Consider the following 17,762-nt stretch of genomic DNA (forward strand, 5'->3'; position numbering starts at 1 on the left):
TCACCATGCCTTTAGTCCTTTTTAAACATGGATTTTAAACAAAGAAAATAACGTATATAAAAACACGTTGATCCATAAGATATTTTCTCCTCGTTAATGATGTGTAAGAGATATTTTCCTCTCTCTAATGATGTGTAAAGGATATTTATCTCTCTTTAAAGTTATCATGGCAAGATAACACTACAACCTTTTGTCCACACAGAAGAACAAGATTCATGGGCTATAAAAATCCTATGAAATCTTTCAAAGTCACTAAGTTCACAATCTTCATTTTTTACTGCATATCTATTTTAAGAGTTTCTTTCTAAAATATCATTGTCTTTTCTTTGAAAAAAATACTTATTTAAACATTGAAGAGTCCTCTAATCCACCAAAGAGAACATTTTGCTGGTACTAGCCACATTGGCTTACCAGATATCAATCATCTTTGCTATGAAGAATTGATTAAATTAGTAGGAGCAAAAGATTAACCATTTATCTAAAACATAAGCCTTGTTCTTCAACTACTTGGATTTTTTGGGACATCATCACAAATAAAAAGAAAATTAATTTTTTTACATAAAAAAGAAAATATCTTCTAAAGAGTTTGATAATCATATAATAAAAACATGATGTTATATCTATTTCTCTCCTCATTCCATTTTTTTTATTGGCCTTTTAGAAATTTTAGCTGTCCAATTTCATTTAGTCATTTTGAAAGTCAAAGTTAACAAATAATAATTTTTTTATTATGTCCTTTGGTACCTTTCAAATTTACAATTCAAGAATGCATAAGATTTTATACAACATAAGGTTAAATAAATTATAATGTATTAAAGTCTGGTGTTTTCTTTAAATTTTTTGTTTTTTTGCAAAAGAACTAATGAAGGGAGTACTTATCAATTTATGTTATTTATATAAAATGAAAGATGTTAATGTGAGAACCATAAATCAACTCTCTCTTGTTCTTTTTTTTTTGCTTAATTAATGACACAAACAATAATCTTGAGTCTTACCTAATGATAATGTCGCACCTGATATCGTGGAGACCACATACTCTTTTCTAAGAAGGGGAAAAATAATTGTTTAGAGGGAGAAAAAGGTTTTATATTGGAAATGAGTCATTACCTAGTATTATAGTGACTAAAAAACCATAATTGATCTTCATAGTCTTAAGATACAAAACTAATTATGACAAAGAAAAGATATTATTACCTTAAAGCATTTTACCTGAGGTAAGCTACATTGGTACTTAACTTTTATTCCTAATGGTTTATTGTGTCTAATCTACCAGTAGTATATTTATATGGACAATAGTGGGTTTACTGTAACGAGTTAAACTTTGGGTGGTTGGTTTAAGCCTAACTATTCCAAGGTCTTGTTTATCTTTGCCACTTCAAATTGTTATCTTTTAATAATGCTCAGTGAATTGACATGTCTACAACTAGTAACTTCTAATAATGATTTGTGGTCAATAATATATCAAGTCATTCCAATGAATAACTAGTGGACTTATGTTGGGCTCATTGAACCCAACCTTAAATCCTAGGAATAGTCCATGGATAACGCATTATTAAGATTTATATATCATATAATACCTAAGATTCATTCGTAATATTCATTGAATGAATGAAGATTGTATGTCTGAGTGCTATCCAAGTAATGACCATTATAGGTTCATCAACTTGGAATATGATCTAGTGACATGAGGATCCCTTACAGACTAGGTTTTAACAAATAACCATTTTAAGGTTCACTTATATTTAAGGTGTGTTATTTAACAATCATCTTATTATGACTCCAACTTTTCTTGGTTGCCTCTCATCAATGTTTGAACACATTAGTGGTATGACTTGCATATATATATATATATATATATATATAATAGTGGACAACCTTTTGAATTCTTATTATCTTGTATATGTGATAATTTTTTTTTTTAAAAAGGCCAATACTCCTAATTGTTTAGTGAATATTTGACATGGGCATTTCTAAGGCTTATTATTTTTTATTTAAAATAAAAATAATGGGTTAGTCCTTTTAATATCCAAGGGCATCTATTAAGTCCATTCACCTTAAATGCCAAAAGTGAATAGCAAAACACTTTAGACATGATTTTTGAAAACAAAGATGGGTTGTTTTGAAGAATTTGAATGTCAACCCATTGGGCTTTTAATGTGGGTTGAAACTCATCAGGAATTGCCAACTTGTTCCAAGGACCAATGATGCATCGGTGAATGGTTTTGATTCATTTTAGTTGAAAACCAATAAGAAATAACTAATATTTTTTTATGTTTTGATAATTTCAAGTTTAAAACTAAAACAAAAGGTTATAATAATATCTAAATGTAAAAGATCACGATAATAGTGCAAGATAGAGTTTGAAGCATGGGTCTCAGCCATATGCAAGGATTCTTTAGATAAAAGAGTTTTGACATAACTAGACTTTAGTGATATATAGGTTTCTTAAAAAACCTACCTTTATTGGCTTGGGCTAACTATATAGACTTAAAATGAAAAGGGATAAACTTGAAATATATAATGTAAACCCCGAACTCCATATATATACAAGTATATCATCATCACGTCATAAGAACATCCTATCACAAAGGAAACAAAATGCATGTTCATACATATGTGACTGCCTTCAACTAAAGAGTTGTGATACCTAATGGTCAAGAAGATTAAATAACAAGCAATCCCATATTCTCTACATATATGCTTGTGTTTTATGTTGTATATTTTGTTCTTATCCGCATGATATCAAAATTAGTTTTCTATTAAAATGTTATAAGCTTCAAAATAGGATTCAAATTGATTTTTTTTTATTAAGTATATCACATCGAAAAACAAGGAAAACTAATCAAATACTAGGTTAATCATTTCTAAGTACTTTAAGTTTTCTAAAAGTGCATTGTAGTATAAGAATTATATTGCATTTCATTTATACCCTTAGTTTATTTCAATTAATTCCTTTTTTGTAAGATATCAATTTAGTTATACCCATTCAGTAACTAAACATTTATCATCCAAATATCAAATTCGATAAAATATGAGACAGTTATAAGATTTTAAAACTCGTACCAATTAAAGGATGAGGTGTACATGAGACAAGCTTTTAATAATTTTATACTTGATTATATCATGGTTATTATGCATTAAAAATTTTAAATTTGTGTTTAAAAGTTAAATCCTTGATCTCAATGTCTTATTGTTGTAAGTTCTCATTTTCTTATTCCTAAAGTATTTCTCAAAAACAAAAATATATGAAATTGTGAGACCCCGAAAGAAGGAAAGTTATCATGAGATGGGTTCACTAAATCGCAATTCATTGCTAAAAGTAAGGAGTTGATATTCTACACTTCTAGTAACTTAAGATGCAATCATGCTATAAAGATATAGAAAAAATATATCATACATCACTAAAACAAGATGTAAGAGAATATCCCTTTACTATAAATAATATAGCTTCCTTCATTTATTTAATGTCAAGCATGCCAATGCTATATAAATATTCTGATAAGGTGTAATAGCCTTCAAGGCTTATTAAATGCAATATTTGAGTCTTGTGATAGTTTACCCATAAAAGGTAGCTATATGTAAAATGGTTGGTGATTTAATCATATTGTTTATTTGATTTTGAACCACTAAAGATTTCTAGTATAATCAAACCATCATGATAGTTTATTTAAGGTTGGTGAGTTTGATTAATTTTATCAAGACCAAGATGTTTTAAAAAAATCATCCTTATTAACAACCTTGACATATTTAAACATCTTTCATTAGTATATATAACAAACACAATCCTTTGATATTCATGATAAGCATTATTATAAATGATTTTGCAAACTTAAATGAAAAGACTTCAAGGTTGAAAATATAATTGTAGGTTTTTCTAATAACACACACACACACACACACACACATATATATATATATATATATATATATATATATATATATATATATATATATATATGTTTGAACATTAAAATTGAATTAAAAAATAAAGAAAACAAATAATGGATGGAAAAAAAAACTAATTTTTTAAATCTATTACTATGCAATAATAAAAAGATAGATTATGGGTAAATGACATGTAATTTACTTCTTCTCTTGGTTTCTCTTTATATAAAAAGTGGTAACTAAAAAATAAACTAACAATAATATAAAATTAAACCAAACTAAAATGATTTTACTAAATGCCAAACAAACAAAGTCAACATACATTAAAAAAACAAAAAACCAACCAAGTAAAGAAAATAACACTTATATTAAAACAAACATAAAAACAATGTTTACAATGTCATTAAATGATAATTTTAGTATCTTGTTTTATAAAAATGGTTTAAAATTGGCATGAGACAATTGCACTAATATTTGTTTTCCATCTATGTAAAACATAAATTACATAAAATAAAATAATAAAACATAATCTTAACATATACGACAAAAATAAAATAGGGTTTAAACAAACATATATGACTATAAATTGGTTCTCACAAAAATGTGAGGGCTAAATACTTGTAAACCCCCCAAGTTAAAATTTTAAGAAAATATTGAAAAGTGTGTGTGTGTGTATTAAATGAGTTTAAATGAGCAGTTGATTGTGAAAAATAATTGTGGATCATAAAGGTTGAAGATAAAATATTTAAGTGTGAATTTCTAGTTATAGTAGAAATTACGGATGAAAGATAAATAAGTAAATAAATAATGTATATTAGGAATATGATGTTACCTAAAGGTTAGTCAATGAATACAAATGAATTCGATCAATTTTAATATCAAATTACATCGAAAACTAGGAGAATTACTTGGAGTTATCAAAGAAATATGGATTAAGGAAAAGATTGTAAATTTAATTAAAAAAATTAGCACCTACCTCTACTTAAAAAGTTTTTGGCTGATGAAAAAAAGTAAAAGCTTTCTTTTTCTCTTCATATTGCTTTTTTTCTCCAAATTGCTTGTGAAAAACTAGGTTTTAGGGTGTGATACAAGGGATTATGAGAGCTTAAACACTTAAACACGAGAGGAATGAAGTGAGAGAAAAGTAGGGTTTAGAGAGAGAAAGTAACGAAATTAAAGGAAGAAGAAGAAAGATGAAATAGGCTAGGAATAACTGAAAACCTCAAATAAATAAAGAAGGAAACTTAGCGTTACGAGGGGTTGAAGGGCCGATCAATAAGGAGAAAAAAGAATTGGGCTTAACTTATTTGAATGCTTGTTTATTATATGTAATTAATGTGTATTGATATAAAGATGATGAGTGGAGATGAATTCAATAATTTTGTTTAGTTGAAATTTAATTTTTAATATACTTTGATGTGAGAATTTTTAAAAATAATTATGGAAATTATTAAATTATTGTGTTTTTGATTTAGTAAAGATAAAATTAATGTTATTGGTGTAAATTATGATGAGAATAGAGATAAATTATGAATGAAAAAGGACCACTTAGGGCCGGCTATGTATGGGATTTTAAGGAAGATTAGATAGTTGATAGAATTTTTCATAAATTGTGATTTTGTTTTATGTGTTATTTGAGATGAAGATTTTGGAAATGAATTTATTAATTATGGTGTGTGTATAAGAAAATATGAAAAATTAATTAATGGAACCTATAGTATTACATGTTAATGAGGTATAAGAAAGTGAATTTGTATAATCAGAAAAATTGTTATTAATTACATAAGGTTATGATGTGAATGGGTGAATGGAATAATAGGTGGTATAGGAAAGATTATGTTAAGATAAGAGTATTATATAAGGGTGTTATGTTCTTGAAATATTGGTGGAATTAGATATAAACATGAATTAAGGAAATTAAAATAAATTTAATATTTGATCATGTTTGATTAAATTATTAGTAATGAAAATAATGTAATTGATATATAAAAAGAGAAGAGGGGGTTATTCATGTAAAGATAAAATGAGAAAAAAAGTATCTAATGGAAGATGAATTGTTGTGTGAATAAGTTAGAAACAATGAATTGTATATATATGTATATTCAAATTCATTTTGAAAAGCATTTTCCAATGCATTATAGGTACTGTTTGAAAACGCGGTACAAATTATATTCTATAAAAATTTATTTTTTTATTAAAAAAAAATTTTGGTATGTTTTGAATTGTTTTAATGTATTGATTTCAAAAATAATTTTAAAAAATAAAAAATATATTATTTTAATATATTTCAGCATAAAAAATAATTTAAAAAATAACTATAATTATATTTCTAAATAATCATGTATGCTTTTATCAAACTCAACCTAGTACCATTGGGTATAGATTGACAAGAGAGGGTTGCTTTACCCGGCATGATGAGCATCTCTTCATGGTTATTTGGGCTTATGCTTTAAAAAACAAAAAAGAAAGAAAAAAAAGCAACTTTAATATCATTTGTTTCTTTTTTATCTTTTCGAGAATTGATTTTTTTTTTTTTTTTTTAATTACACTGGGAGAATGAATTCTGCCTTCAAAATATTTCTTAGAATGTGAAACATTAGGTACACCGGAGATCATGCCAAAGGTGGCTAAGCTTGACCAAAATGTGAAAGAAAAGCAAAATTTGCCCATAATCTTGAACCAAATCCGCCATGTCCCACAAGAAATAAGCACGCGAGCCCCGTCTCCATTTACACGCTTGACACCTGGTCATATGGTGACTGTACAAAGGAAAAAGGGGGAAGGGCATAACGGAGACACAAATTAAGGTGTGCAAGTAGAAATTTCACTTCGTGGGAATTAAGGAAAAGAAGAAGGATACTTCGGTCATTTCAGTGCTATATTATTTTGAACAGCAAAGGTAGGGGAAAAAAATAAAGAAAAAAGGAAGCAATCCACCCGGGTCGGCTTGTGGGGGCGAGAGAAGGTAGAGAAATCGAGAAAGGAAGGAAAAGCCATTTGAGCCAGAGAAACCAAAAAAAAAAAATAAAAAAAATAAAATAAAATCCATCAATTTTGTGTAGAGGAGAAGGTGGTGCTTTCTTTCTGCCATCCAGTTCCTATCTCACCTATTTCCTCCTCGCCTCAGGCTGCTCAAAACTTCTCTCTTTTCATACTCTCGGATTGAATACATTTTTATCATTTCAAATCCATGAAAAGTTAGATTGATCTGCTCTTATAATTTGGTGCTGCTTGTGTTGTTGATTTCTATCCTCCTCCTCAATCAGCCTCTGCCTTTTCCTTCCTTTTTTTTTTTGTCTCGTCTTTCTTCTCAAATACATGGGGAGAACAAGAACAACAACAAAACAAGCTGTTGACCCAAATGGATCTGCAACCCAAAATATGTTAGTAATTGCAAAAGAGCCCAGATACAGAGGAGTACGAAAGAGACCATGGGGAAGATTCGCTGCGGAGATTAGAGATCCCTGGAAAAAGACCAGAGTTTGGCTGGGCACCTTCGACTCTGCAGAGGATGCAGCGCGTGCCTACGATGCGGCGGCTCGCACCCTCCGCGGAGCAAAGGCCAAGACAAACTTTCCTATCTCTACAGCGAACCAGTTATTCAATCATCAAAATCAAAACCAAAGCCCAGCCGATCCTTTCTTGGATCACCACAGTATAAATCCCCAAAGACCCACATCGAGCAGTTTGAGCAGTACAGTGGAGTCTTTCAGTGGTCCTAGGCCTCCGCAGCCAACAACAACAACGAAATCGGGAAATGGGCCAAGGAGATCTCATCCACGGATCCCACCGGTTGTTCCAGAAGATTGTCATAGCGATTGCGATTCATCTTCTTCGGTGGTTGATGACAGAGATGTCGCATCCGCTGCTTCTTCTTTGTGCCGCAAGCCTTTGCCTTTCGATCTAAATTTCCCACCGTTGGACCAGGTTGACTTTGGCTCTGGTGATGATCTCCACTGCACTGCTTTATGCCTTTGATGATGATGATGATGATGATGATTAATGGTTAATGATATATGATTCAATCTCTCTTTCTTTTTCTTTTTTGTTAATTTTAATTTTTCTTGTTTTTTTTTTATGATGCGGAAGAAAAGAACAAAAAAAAAAAAAACAAATTACGAGATTGGATTATGAAGACAAAAATGACCGATCTTCTTTATTATGTAGCGATGGTTTTTTATGAGAAAAAAAAATCCTACTATTGTTTTTCTCTTAATGATTTTTTTCCTATTTTGAGAAGGAGAAATCTTGTTTACTCGACTACTGAAAAAAAGAAGAAGAAAAGGAGAAGAAAACCCATCATTTAGCTTGTAACAGAAAATTTTTATTAGAAATGTTGTTTTCTATTTGTATTGAGCTCTTTTTGATGCATATGCATTTCTGACAAGTTGTGCCTGAAGAGCAATGTTGCTGAACATAGAAAGTGAAAGCTTGTTCCCTCTTTGGGACAGGATCTAAGGATGCCTGTTTTTTATTCAAGGATTCTCAAATAGTTATGCTTTTGGTGGTTGCATCCATATGAGAAGGAAGGAAGTAAGTTTAAAAAGAAAAATACTCTTCTTTCTTCTTTCTACGATGGTTTTGGAGTTGTAAATTAGGCTATTATGGATGTATGGTGTTTCACTGGATGAAAAAACCTTTTGTTATCCCTCCCAATTTCTACCAGCAAGCAATGTTTCTTGCATTTCAATTCTGTCAACCATGAAAGGGGTTTTCTTTTATACTGCTCTTCTTTCTTCAGTAGTATACATTTGTTATTAGGAGCAAAACCCAATGTTTGAACTAGATGGACACCTCCCCTGGGTTCTCTGGTGCTTCGAGGAGAGTCAATAGAAATGTGGGTGTGGTGTTCTTTGTTTGAACTAGATTTGAGGAGCTTTCACCAGATCTGGCAATTTACCGATCTGGAGAGTGGGTTTTCTTAGCTTTCCTCCCTCTCTTCAAACAATGGTCTGGGACGGGGGAGGCTCAAATCCTTGTGTTTTTTTTTTTTTTGTCTCCTGTAGAGAGTTTCTGGTCTTGTTCTTGCATCTCTTAAGATTGAACTAATAATGCCTTCGACTTCGATGCATGAAGATGGTGATGGAGTCGGACAAAGGAGAATGGTTTAGGTCTGGTAAGAGTTGACATGGGTGGAAAATCTCTCTCCGGCCCCACTACAATTGACAATTAATACACCGGAGAACATTCAGAATTAGCAACAATGAGTGCCATGTTGGAGCCATTTAGCCACTGGCCCATGGTTATCAAGTAAAAAGTTCCGAGTCGAAAACCACTCGGTGCTGATATGCATGGCAGGATGATAAAAGTACTTCTACCAGATGAAAACGGTCCAGGGATGGAATTTATGTAGTGAAAGAAGGATTTAATTTGCCTAGGAAATGCAAAATTTAATTATTTTATAGCTGGACTGCTCCCCCACCGAAACGAATCTTTATCCACCTGGGATAATTGTATTTCTACCATGGTGTTTACGCTGGACACCACCACTCGCCGGGAAGGGTTTTTCTTGTTCAAACCGGAAAGTAGCATCCCACAAAATACGTGGTCGATAATTTCCGTCGAGAGTTTGATGGAGAAATGGAGTGGGAGAGAGGAAATCATAGCGGCATCAGTTTTAAGTCCGGTGAATAAAAATATGTCAACGTCAATGAAATAAGTTTTATTGGTGACTAAACCGGAGTAGCCGGAAAGGAGTTGGGGATTAGCTTTACTGACTAAGACGGGCATGAGGGCACACCTCGGAAATTCTCTCATCACAGGAAAGTCAAGTTGGGAGAGAACGCAGCTCCGTCAAGAGAAGATTCAGGTTAGGCGGAAATGGCCTGTACAGGGCACGGCGGAGAGGATGCTCTGATGTTCTCAAAAGAAGATAGGAACGAGGTGGCATTGGAGTGAGAGAAAGTTACAATTGACATTGAAGAAGAACTTTAAGACTAGGGACCAAAGACAAGGGCGAGCCTTTCAAAATTGAATGTTCCTTCAATTCACATTGGCAAATTAATTTTTATATTTAAATTTTATTTTTTTAGTATTGATTTAAATCTTAAATTAAATTAAGTTCATAAAAAAAAAATTAAAAACTAAGAAAAATGGAGAACCTCTCATTTTCTCATAAAAACTCAATAACATCTTTATTTCTCTACTCGCTTTATGTCTCTTCTTCTTCAACAAAAAAGTGAAAGTGGTGGCAAGATAGTCTTTGTTCCAAAGTATAATTAAGAGCAAAATAATCAAAGATTATTAATTCAATTTATTTTTATATGTATTCTAAGAAGTATAATTGAATTCAATTATATGATTTAATAATTTATTCCAAATATAAAAATTATAATAAGTTATTAATTAAATTCAATTCCATGTGTGACTTGGTTCCAAATAGACATTTACATTTCTAGGCTTTTTTTTTTTTTGTTTTTTTTTTTAATTTTTTCTACATTTTTCAAGCTTTGTTGAGTTTTTGAAAATTAACATTTTATTTTTTTATGTTTTGAACATTAACTTTTATTTTAGTTGTCTAAAGGGAATTCTTGTTCAAAAAACATTTTAAATATAGAAGAAGAAAATATAAATATACATGGGTATATAAAGTGAGAAATCCTTAAAAAATATATATGAAATAATATATAAAATATCTAAAGGTTGATGGATATATTAACCCAATACTAAAAACACATAATATGGATTGGGAGGATTAGAATTTTATCCTAAGCTCACTTGATGAAAAACATTGCACAAATATCATTACATCAAAACATGTAATGATGCATCCCATGTAGTTATTTATATATATACAAAAATAAAAGGGGCTCTTCACTATTCATTGAATTCCCCCTATGTTTTTTGCCTTTTTATGTGCAAAGCAATGTCATTTTTATTTCAATACTTTAATTTGACAAAGTCAATTTTGGTTCTTATACATGAGGAACCAAATGTCCAAAAACTCCCTTGCAATGTTGTTCTTAAAAAGAAAAGGGTCGGAGAAATGAAGGAGAAGAAAAAATATGATGGGCACACTAATTTGAAGGGGAGAATGATGCCATTTTAACCTTCATCATATTAATCTAATTCTTACGAGTAGAAAATACGTATTTAAGAGTTGCAAAGTGGATGAGAAAAGTAAATCGTTGCTCTAATTTAGAAATAAAATCATATATAGACATTTTTAATTAGATGAACACTTGTCAAATTTTAGATTGTTATGACCAATTTTTAATATGGTCTTCCATACCTAATCACCTATAAAAAAACTCTTAGATAAAAAATATTTGTACTCCCTCAACTTTCTTCTTATTAGCTAACAAGGGATCCAGTATATTAAATCTCATTTTATCCAAATTTTATAATTTTGTTAACATAGGATATTGTTAATTTGTGTTGTCTATATTGCACTATACAACCTTTTATAAGTGATTGTACTGTAAACTACATGGGCAACATAGCATTATGGTAATAAATTAGATTAAATGGTGACATTCCTAAGACAATTTTATTTGAAGTTTTATATGCCCATGGTACTTTTGACAACATGCCATACCAAGCATTAGGATGTTTATGACCAATTTTTATATGTTAAGAATCAAAGTCTTATTGGTTGATTATGATTTTCAATTGACTTGGACATAATAAGGAGTAGAGTGAGTTATTTTTTAATTCATTTACATCTTCTCTAATAAATATTATCCTTTGATCAATCATGAATGTTACTGGATGTTTAAATTTATAAATTATGTGTTTTGTAATAAATTTGAGCATAGTTTCTTGATTAAGTTGATAAAGAATAACTTTAACTTACTTAATATAGTAATCTATACCAATCCAGATGTAATTATACCTCTTTCAATATGATGGGTGTATTTTTATAATAATGTCTAGTATCCAGCTCTTGAAAAACTATAATTTGAACGTTATATTAAATTTAGTTGATGGCACATACTATATTTGGCTAGATTATTAGAATGTTTGATATCATTTTGCATAACTAATACAATTAATAGTTATACTTGACTGATGAAAGTCATGGTTGGTAATCAACCATTCCATCTTAATTCTAGATTGATAAGCTCCAAAAGATATTTTATGAACCTTAATCATGACCAATTATGTTTCCTTTGATATCTTGAATTTGACTATAAACTTTTATTTTATTTCAATTAGATCCCTTTTTATATATATAATTTAGTCTTTTCCTATTAAAAAATGTCTAATCTCATGCTTTGATTTTTGAGATTGTTAAAAAAAAAAAATAAAAGAAATATTGTTTGTACCTTATTATAGAAAAGACATAAGCCCATGCATGTGGGCTTGAGCTTAGGTAGTTGGCTAAAAGCCATTTGCTTCTCTCTCGCTCTTATTATTTTTGTAGTTTTTTTAATTAATATCTCTCCTTTTTTTTATGTATTTTAATTTCTTATCTCAATTTAAATTAATTATGTTTTGTAAATATGTTTTGTTTATTTTTTAAATAGTAGTTATTTTCTAGTTATTTTATGTTTTTATAATGTTTTAAAGAGATGATTATAATTTATATTTATTTTTTATATTTGATATAAATAAACTGTATTTCTACACATAAATTCAAAAGAAAAATATAACTTAAATATTTGCAAGCTCATCTAAATAGTATCAACAATTTTTTTAATTTTTTTACAGTTGATTGATTTAATTTGTTTTAAATTTTTATTCAACATAAATAAAAATATTATATTTTTTTTATTAAAAAACACACAAAAATATCAACACATACACACATACACAGACATCTTTTTACTATATAAAAAATTACTTTGGAATCCGATTCACCACCTTGCGTGGGTTTCAAAGCTAGCGCTACCTGTTCCATATGCCCATGTGATAAAAAATTTCAAGGCTTACTTGCCTCCCCTGCTACCAGCTAAAGGCAGAGTGATAAAAATGCAACCAATTAGAGCTCGCCAGTGAACCCCCTCACGCCAGCTCCATTGACAATTTTATTTTATTTTAATTTAAAAAGAGAGAGAGAGAGAGAGAACAAAAATATAATTAGGTAGCACAAGCGACGGAGCTTCGAGCGGCTTTGATTTCAAGCTTTGATTATAGAAATGGAAGACACGGCAACACCTGGACAATATAGTCCATGAAAGAAGATGATTGACATCCCATGTGGCAGTGAGATGTTGGCCGTTGCTTGAATTACGGGCTGGGTGTCCACGTTTCATGTGCAGGTCCCACCTCCAGCTAACAGTATATATCTTATTTTATACTTTCCATTCCCGTCATCATAGTGTTTATTGTAATCACTAATCATCATGGATGGGATGAACTGAACATGGGACTTGTATTGTTTTTTCATAAAATTAAAAAGACAATAACATGGTTTTGGACACAATTTTGTTCCTAAAAAAATTCCTTAAAGTTAATTTAATAGGGTCTTGTTTATATCTATCCGAATTAATTGAATTATAGGTTAATTTAATAAATTAATAATCAAAATAATTTAAAATAAAATTCATTCTAAATCAGTTCTTTGAGTAGAGCAATCATCTATTATCTTGAAATGTTTGATATTTATATTATTTAGTATTTACAAACTCATTATAGTCTTGTAAAATGAAAAATAAAAGAGAAAAAATTGTAATTTCTAGACCATATGAAATCACCGTAATTTAATGTGATGATAGATTTTAGGTGTGTTTGAATTTTGATTATTTTTGTGATTATAATTAAAAAAAAAGTTGTTTCATAAAAATTATTTTTACTTTGTTTAATACATTAAAGTGTTTGGTTAAAACTAAATATACATATATAATTTAAATTTAAATAATCCGTAAAAAATATTAAATTATCCACCGAAACCAGACATATCTTTGTCCTTAGGAAAAATAGAAAATTTAAATTTCAAGAGTGGACTGAGGGGGTGATTTCAAAATTAAAAACGACATTGGATTTGGAATCGGAAACAGCGTTCCGATAACACTGGTCAAAATTTGTATGGGTTGTCCAGATCAGAAACCAAGACTCAAAGCATCAATTCCAGCGATGGAATCAAAAGCCGCTCCTTTTTTCTTTTCTTTATTTTCTTTGTTGTTCTGCCTATAAATATACTGTTCCAAACGCGATCATGAACTAGCAAAAATCGTTACAAGATCTGTGTTTTCAAGTCGAAACATTCTCTGTAATCTTTACAACACTCTCGCTCCTTCTCAATCCCTGAGTCTGGTCTTCCCGTTCTCTCTCGAGTCTCAAATCAAACGTCTATGGAGGAAAACAACAATAGAGAGTCATTAATAAACCGTAACAATAAGTTATCTCGAAGTCAATCACATGCGTACGATGAATTGAAAAGCTTCAGATCATACCTTCGATGGATGTGCGTAGACCAATCAAGCATGGCAACAGCATGTCTATCATGGGCCATGTTCGTTTTGTTTGGCCTTGTGGTGCCTGCAACATCACATTTCATGCTGGCTTGTTCCAGTTGTGATAGCAGGCATGGAAGGCCTTACGACAGTGTCGTGCAATTGTCATTGAGTAGCGTTGCCACTCTCTCCTTTGTTTGTTTATCAAGATTTGTCAGAAAGTATGGCCTGAGGAGGTTCTTGTTCTTTGATAAGCTTTGGGATGAGAGCGAGACGGTCAGAAGAGGCTACACCAATCAGCTCAATGTATGTTTATCTATCTCTATCTAGTTATGTGTCAAATCTTTGAGATTTTTTGGAGTATATTTTTACTGTTCGGGGGATACTTAATTCTCTTTTCTTCTCTCTTCTGGGCAGAGGGAACGGGAACTCAATTGTTGATAGTTTTGAGAATTCAATTCATTTTTGAAATAGTTTTCCATTTTTCTTAAACCAGTTAACAGGAATGAACTATTGTTGAGTTATTCCAAAATCACAGCGATGATCTAACCTAGGAGTAAGGATTCTTTGCTTCTCAATCACACAAAATTCCATGAAAATGAAAATCAACTCCATGAAAATGCACAGATTGGTGATGAAAGTGTTTGCTGGAGCTCTAGATTGTTATGAGCAAAAAGAAAGAAGAAAAAAGAACCCCGTTGCCTAAAAAATCCAACGTTGTCTTTCTAAAGCAAAGGATCTGTAAGTGATCGTTAGACATTAGAAGAAGAGTAGATTACCACATATAAAATAAAAAACTTAAGTTTTTTTCAGCTTTAAGTGGCCGTTCTTTCAGAACTAGCAGCTCTTTCTTTAATATACAAGAGGAGAAATTCATATTTAGGGTAGACTGGTCAGTCACATGCTCGCCTCAGGATATAGATTTTGTATAGCCTCACATCATGATCTATCTGACGAAGAGCGCATCAAGTCCATTTGGACTGAGCAAGGTTTATTATGGGCTGAATTCCTCTTTGCAAAACATGTTCGAGAGTTTTCATCTGAATGATGAATCCAATCTCCTTGTCTAGTCATCATCTTGCCACGATGACTTTACTTTATTCTTTTGGAACATTGCAGAACATCCATTATGCTAATTTTCTTTACAACTTGTTGCGTGGATCCCTTTTTGCTTGTAGAAGTATTTAAATGGTGGAGAGAAAAGATTCTCAAAGAATTATTTGTCCAATGCCACGCCTTAACTCCCATCTGATGCCTTCACTATTACGATCGTCTACTGGATTTTAATATGCAGGACAATTAATATGGAAAGGAAAAAACAATTTACGCTATTCTAAATGTGGCACATAATGCTCTTCTACATTTTACTCTGGTAAAATCTTTAGTTAAAACATGTGATGTTCTTATTTTTCCTGCAGCGTTCATTGAAGCTTCTGTTGATCTTTGTCATTCCATGCTTTGTAGCAGAATGTGCATACAAGATATGGTGGTATGCATCTGGCGCTTCACAAATCCCATTCTTGGGCAATGTGGTCCTTAGCGACACTGTAGCTTGCGTAATGGAATTGTGCTCTTGGCTTTATCGTACATTAGTAATCTTCTTAGTGTGCGTTCTATTCCATCTGATATGTCACCTCCAGATCCTACGGCTCCAGGACTTCGCTCGAGTCTTCCAAGTGGACTCTGATGTGGGTTCTGTATTGTCGGAGCACTTCAGGATCAGAAGGCACTTGAGGATCATCAGCCATCGCTACCGTAGATTTGTTCTATGCTCCTTGATTTTGATCACTGGGAGCCAGTTTGCTTCATTGCTCATAACAACTAAGGCTCATGCTGTTGTTGACATTTATAGAGCTGGAGAGCTTGCGGTATGAATTCTCTCCCCTGTGATGATGAATAGTAGTTCTAAAAACCTGCAATTGAGGAAATATTCACTAATTAAACTAGCTTTTGCTAGTAATATGGATGACAAAAGCACTTTTATTGCAAGGGGTAAAGTAATGAATGCCATAGTGTCAACTAATAAGAATGATATGTGTCTGTTCTGTTTATGGCAGCTCTGCTCTATAACTCTTGTCACGGGGCTCCTCATAATATTGCGCACTGCAACAAAAATCACACACAAGGCACAAGCTGTTACTAGCCTAGCAGCCAAGTGGCATATTTGTGCAACACTAGACACATTTGATTCAACCGAGGGTGAAACTCCAAGGCATGATAGTGGCCAAGTCTTTCCAGTTGTGGGCACTGACGGGGAATCAGATGGAGATGATGCTGGTGATGAAGAAGATGAATTGGACAATTCTAAGTTGATCCCAGCCTACGCTTATAGTACCATCTCATTCCAGAAGAGACAAGCTTTAGGTATGTATTACACGCTATGCACCAAAAATCTTCATAACCATGTAATTTAGACTTTGAGAATGTGCAGAAACACCAAATAACATCATATGATGTCTGAGGGGAGAAAAGTGATTTAAAATGGACTATCGTAGTCAGTTCTAGAAAAAAGTTAGCGGGATAAAAGCAAAATTTAGGTAAGGATCAATGATATAATGGTGGCTAAGATCAGATGATAACACGAGTCAAATTCTAGGTGGGCTAACTTCAACTTTCTCTGAGAAACGATAATTTTTCGTTGAATTTGCATGCAATGGGTTGATTATTCTTTGTGATCGAATCCCATCTGATCAGATTTATATCTTCATTTCTAATTGCAGTGACCTACTTTGAGAACAACAGAGCCGGGATTACCGTGTATGGCTTCACCCTTGACAGGAGTACACTGCACTCGATTTTTGGTTTTGAGTTAGCTCTAGTCCTGTGGCTGCTAGGAAAGACGATTGGTATTTCTTAACGGAAAAAAAACAAAACAAAACACTTTACTGCTTTGAGGGTTATTAATTTTGCTGTGCTCAAGTTCCATGGAAGGATCGTGAAGAGAAACAGGGATGGAGGTTGTTCTTGAGAGGGATTTGTTTATGTTTCCTTTTTTTCCTTCCCGTGCCTTCTTTCATCCTGCGCTCAATCCGTTTATTACTGTTTTTATATATATATATGGGTTGTATATATATATATATGGGTTGTTCATTGCCCCGTGTTATTGTAATTCTCTTGTCAAGAAAAATAAAAATAGTAATTCTTAGTAATAATAAAAATCGTAAGTCTTTTCTGGATTTTTCAAATTTCTTTTTAGTAATAATAGCTGAGTTCACGTGCATCTGGTGAGCTTAAGAATTCTGTTTTTGCTTGCTTTGTATGGAACTGAGAGAGATCTATTTTTGGTATATAATTACGTCTTTTCTATTTTTAAATATTCTTTAATAGTATTTTTTTTTTCCTTGTCAAGAAAAATAGTCAATAGTTATTAAATCCAGGTCAGGAATTGACTTGGCACAAGTTAATTTAAAAAAAAAAAAAATATGTTTGAGGTTTTAATATTTTCTAGAAAAAATTTTAAAACAATACATATAAATTAAAAGATTTATATATATATAAAAGCAAAGTGTAGTATAATATAATTATATCTTATTAAAGAAC

At 31.4% G+C, this 17,762-nt stretch overlaps 2 protein-coding genes across 2 annotated transcripts; both read left to right on the forward strand.

Annotated features, from left to right (window-relative positions):
• Positions 1-6,863: 6,863 nt before the first annotated feature.
• LOC118056842 (ethylene-responsive transcription factor 3) lies at positions 6,864-8,237 on the forward strand. Its single transcript, XM_035069222.2, has one exon. It carries the CDS (start codon positions 7,204-7,206, stop codon positions 7,861-7,863), a length of 660 nt encoding a protein of 219 aa, XP_034925113.1. The 5' UTR covers positions 6,864-7,203; the 3' UTR covers positions 7,864-8,237.
• Positions 8,238-13,750: 5,513 nt separating this feature from the next.
• Positions 13,751-17,400, forward strand: LOC118056841 (uncharacterized). Its single transcript, XM_035069221.2, has 4 exons — positions 13,751-14,528; positions 15,641-16,090; positions 16,280-16,586; positions 16,943-17,400. The coding sequence occupies exons 1-4, from the start codon at positions 14,121-14,123 to the stop codon at positions 17,077-17,079; spliced, it is 1,302 nt and encodes a 433-aa protein (XP_034925112.1). The 5' UTR covers positions 13,751-14,120; the 3' UTR covers positions 17,080-17,400.
• Positions 17,401-17,762: the final 362 nt, after the last annotated feature.

The sequence above is a fragment of the Populus alba genome, chromosome 1, assembly GCF_005239225.2.
Source record: "Populus alba chromosome 1, ASM523922v2, whole genome shotgun sequence".
In the NCBI taxonomy this organism is placed as follows: domain Eukaryota; kingdom Viridiplantae; phylum Streptophyta; class Magnoliopsida; order Malpighiales; family Salicaceae; genus Populus; species Populus alba.

Coding starts and splice junctions, on each gene's coding strand:
- LOC118056842 (XM_035069222.2), top strand. CDS start 7,204: ATGGGGAGAACAAGAACAACAACAAAACAAGCTGTTGACCCAAATGGA.
- LOC118056841 (XM_035069221.2), top strand. CDS start 14,121: ATGGAGGAAAACAACAATAGAGAGTCATTAATAAACCGTAACAATAAG. Junction 14,529..15,640: donor GCTACACCAATCAGCTCAAT/GTATGTTTATCT, acceptor TTTTTCCTGCAG/CGTTCATTGAAGCTTCTGTT. Junction 16,587..16,942: donor CCAGAAGAGACAAGCTTTAG/GTATGTATTACA, acceptor TTCTAATTGCAG/TGACCTACTTTGAGAACAAC.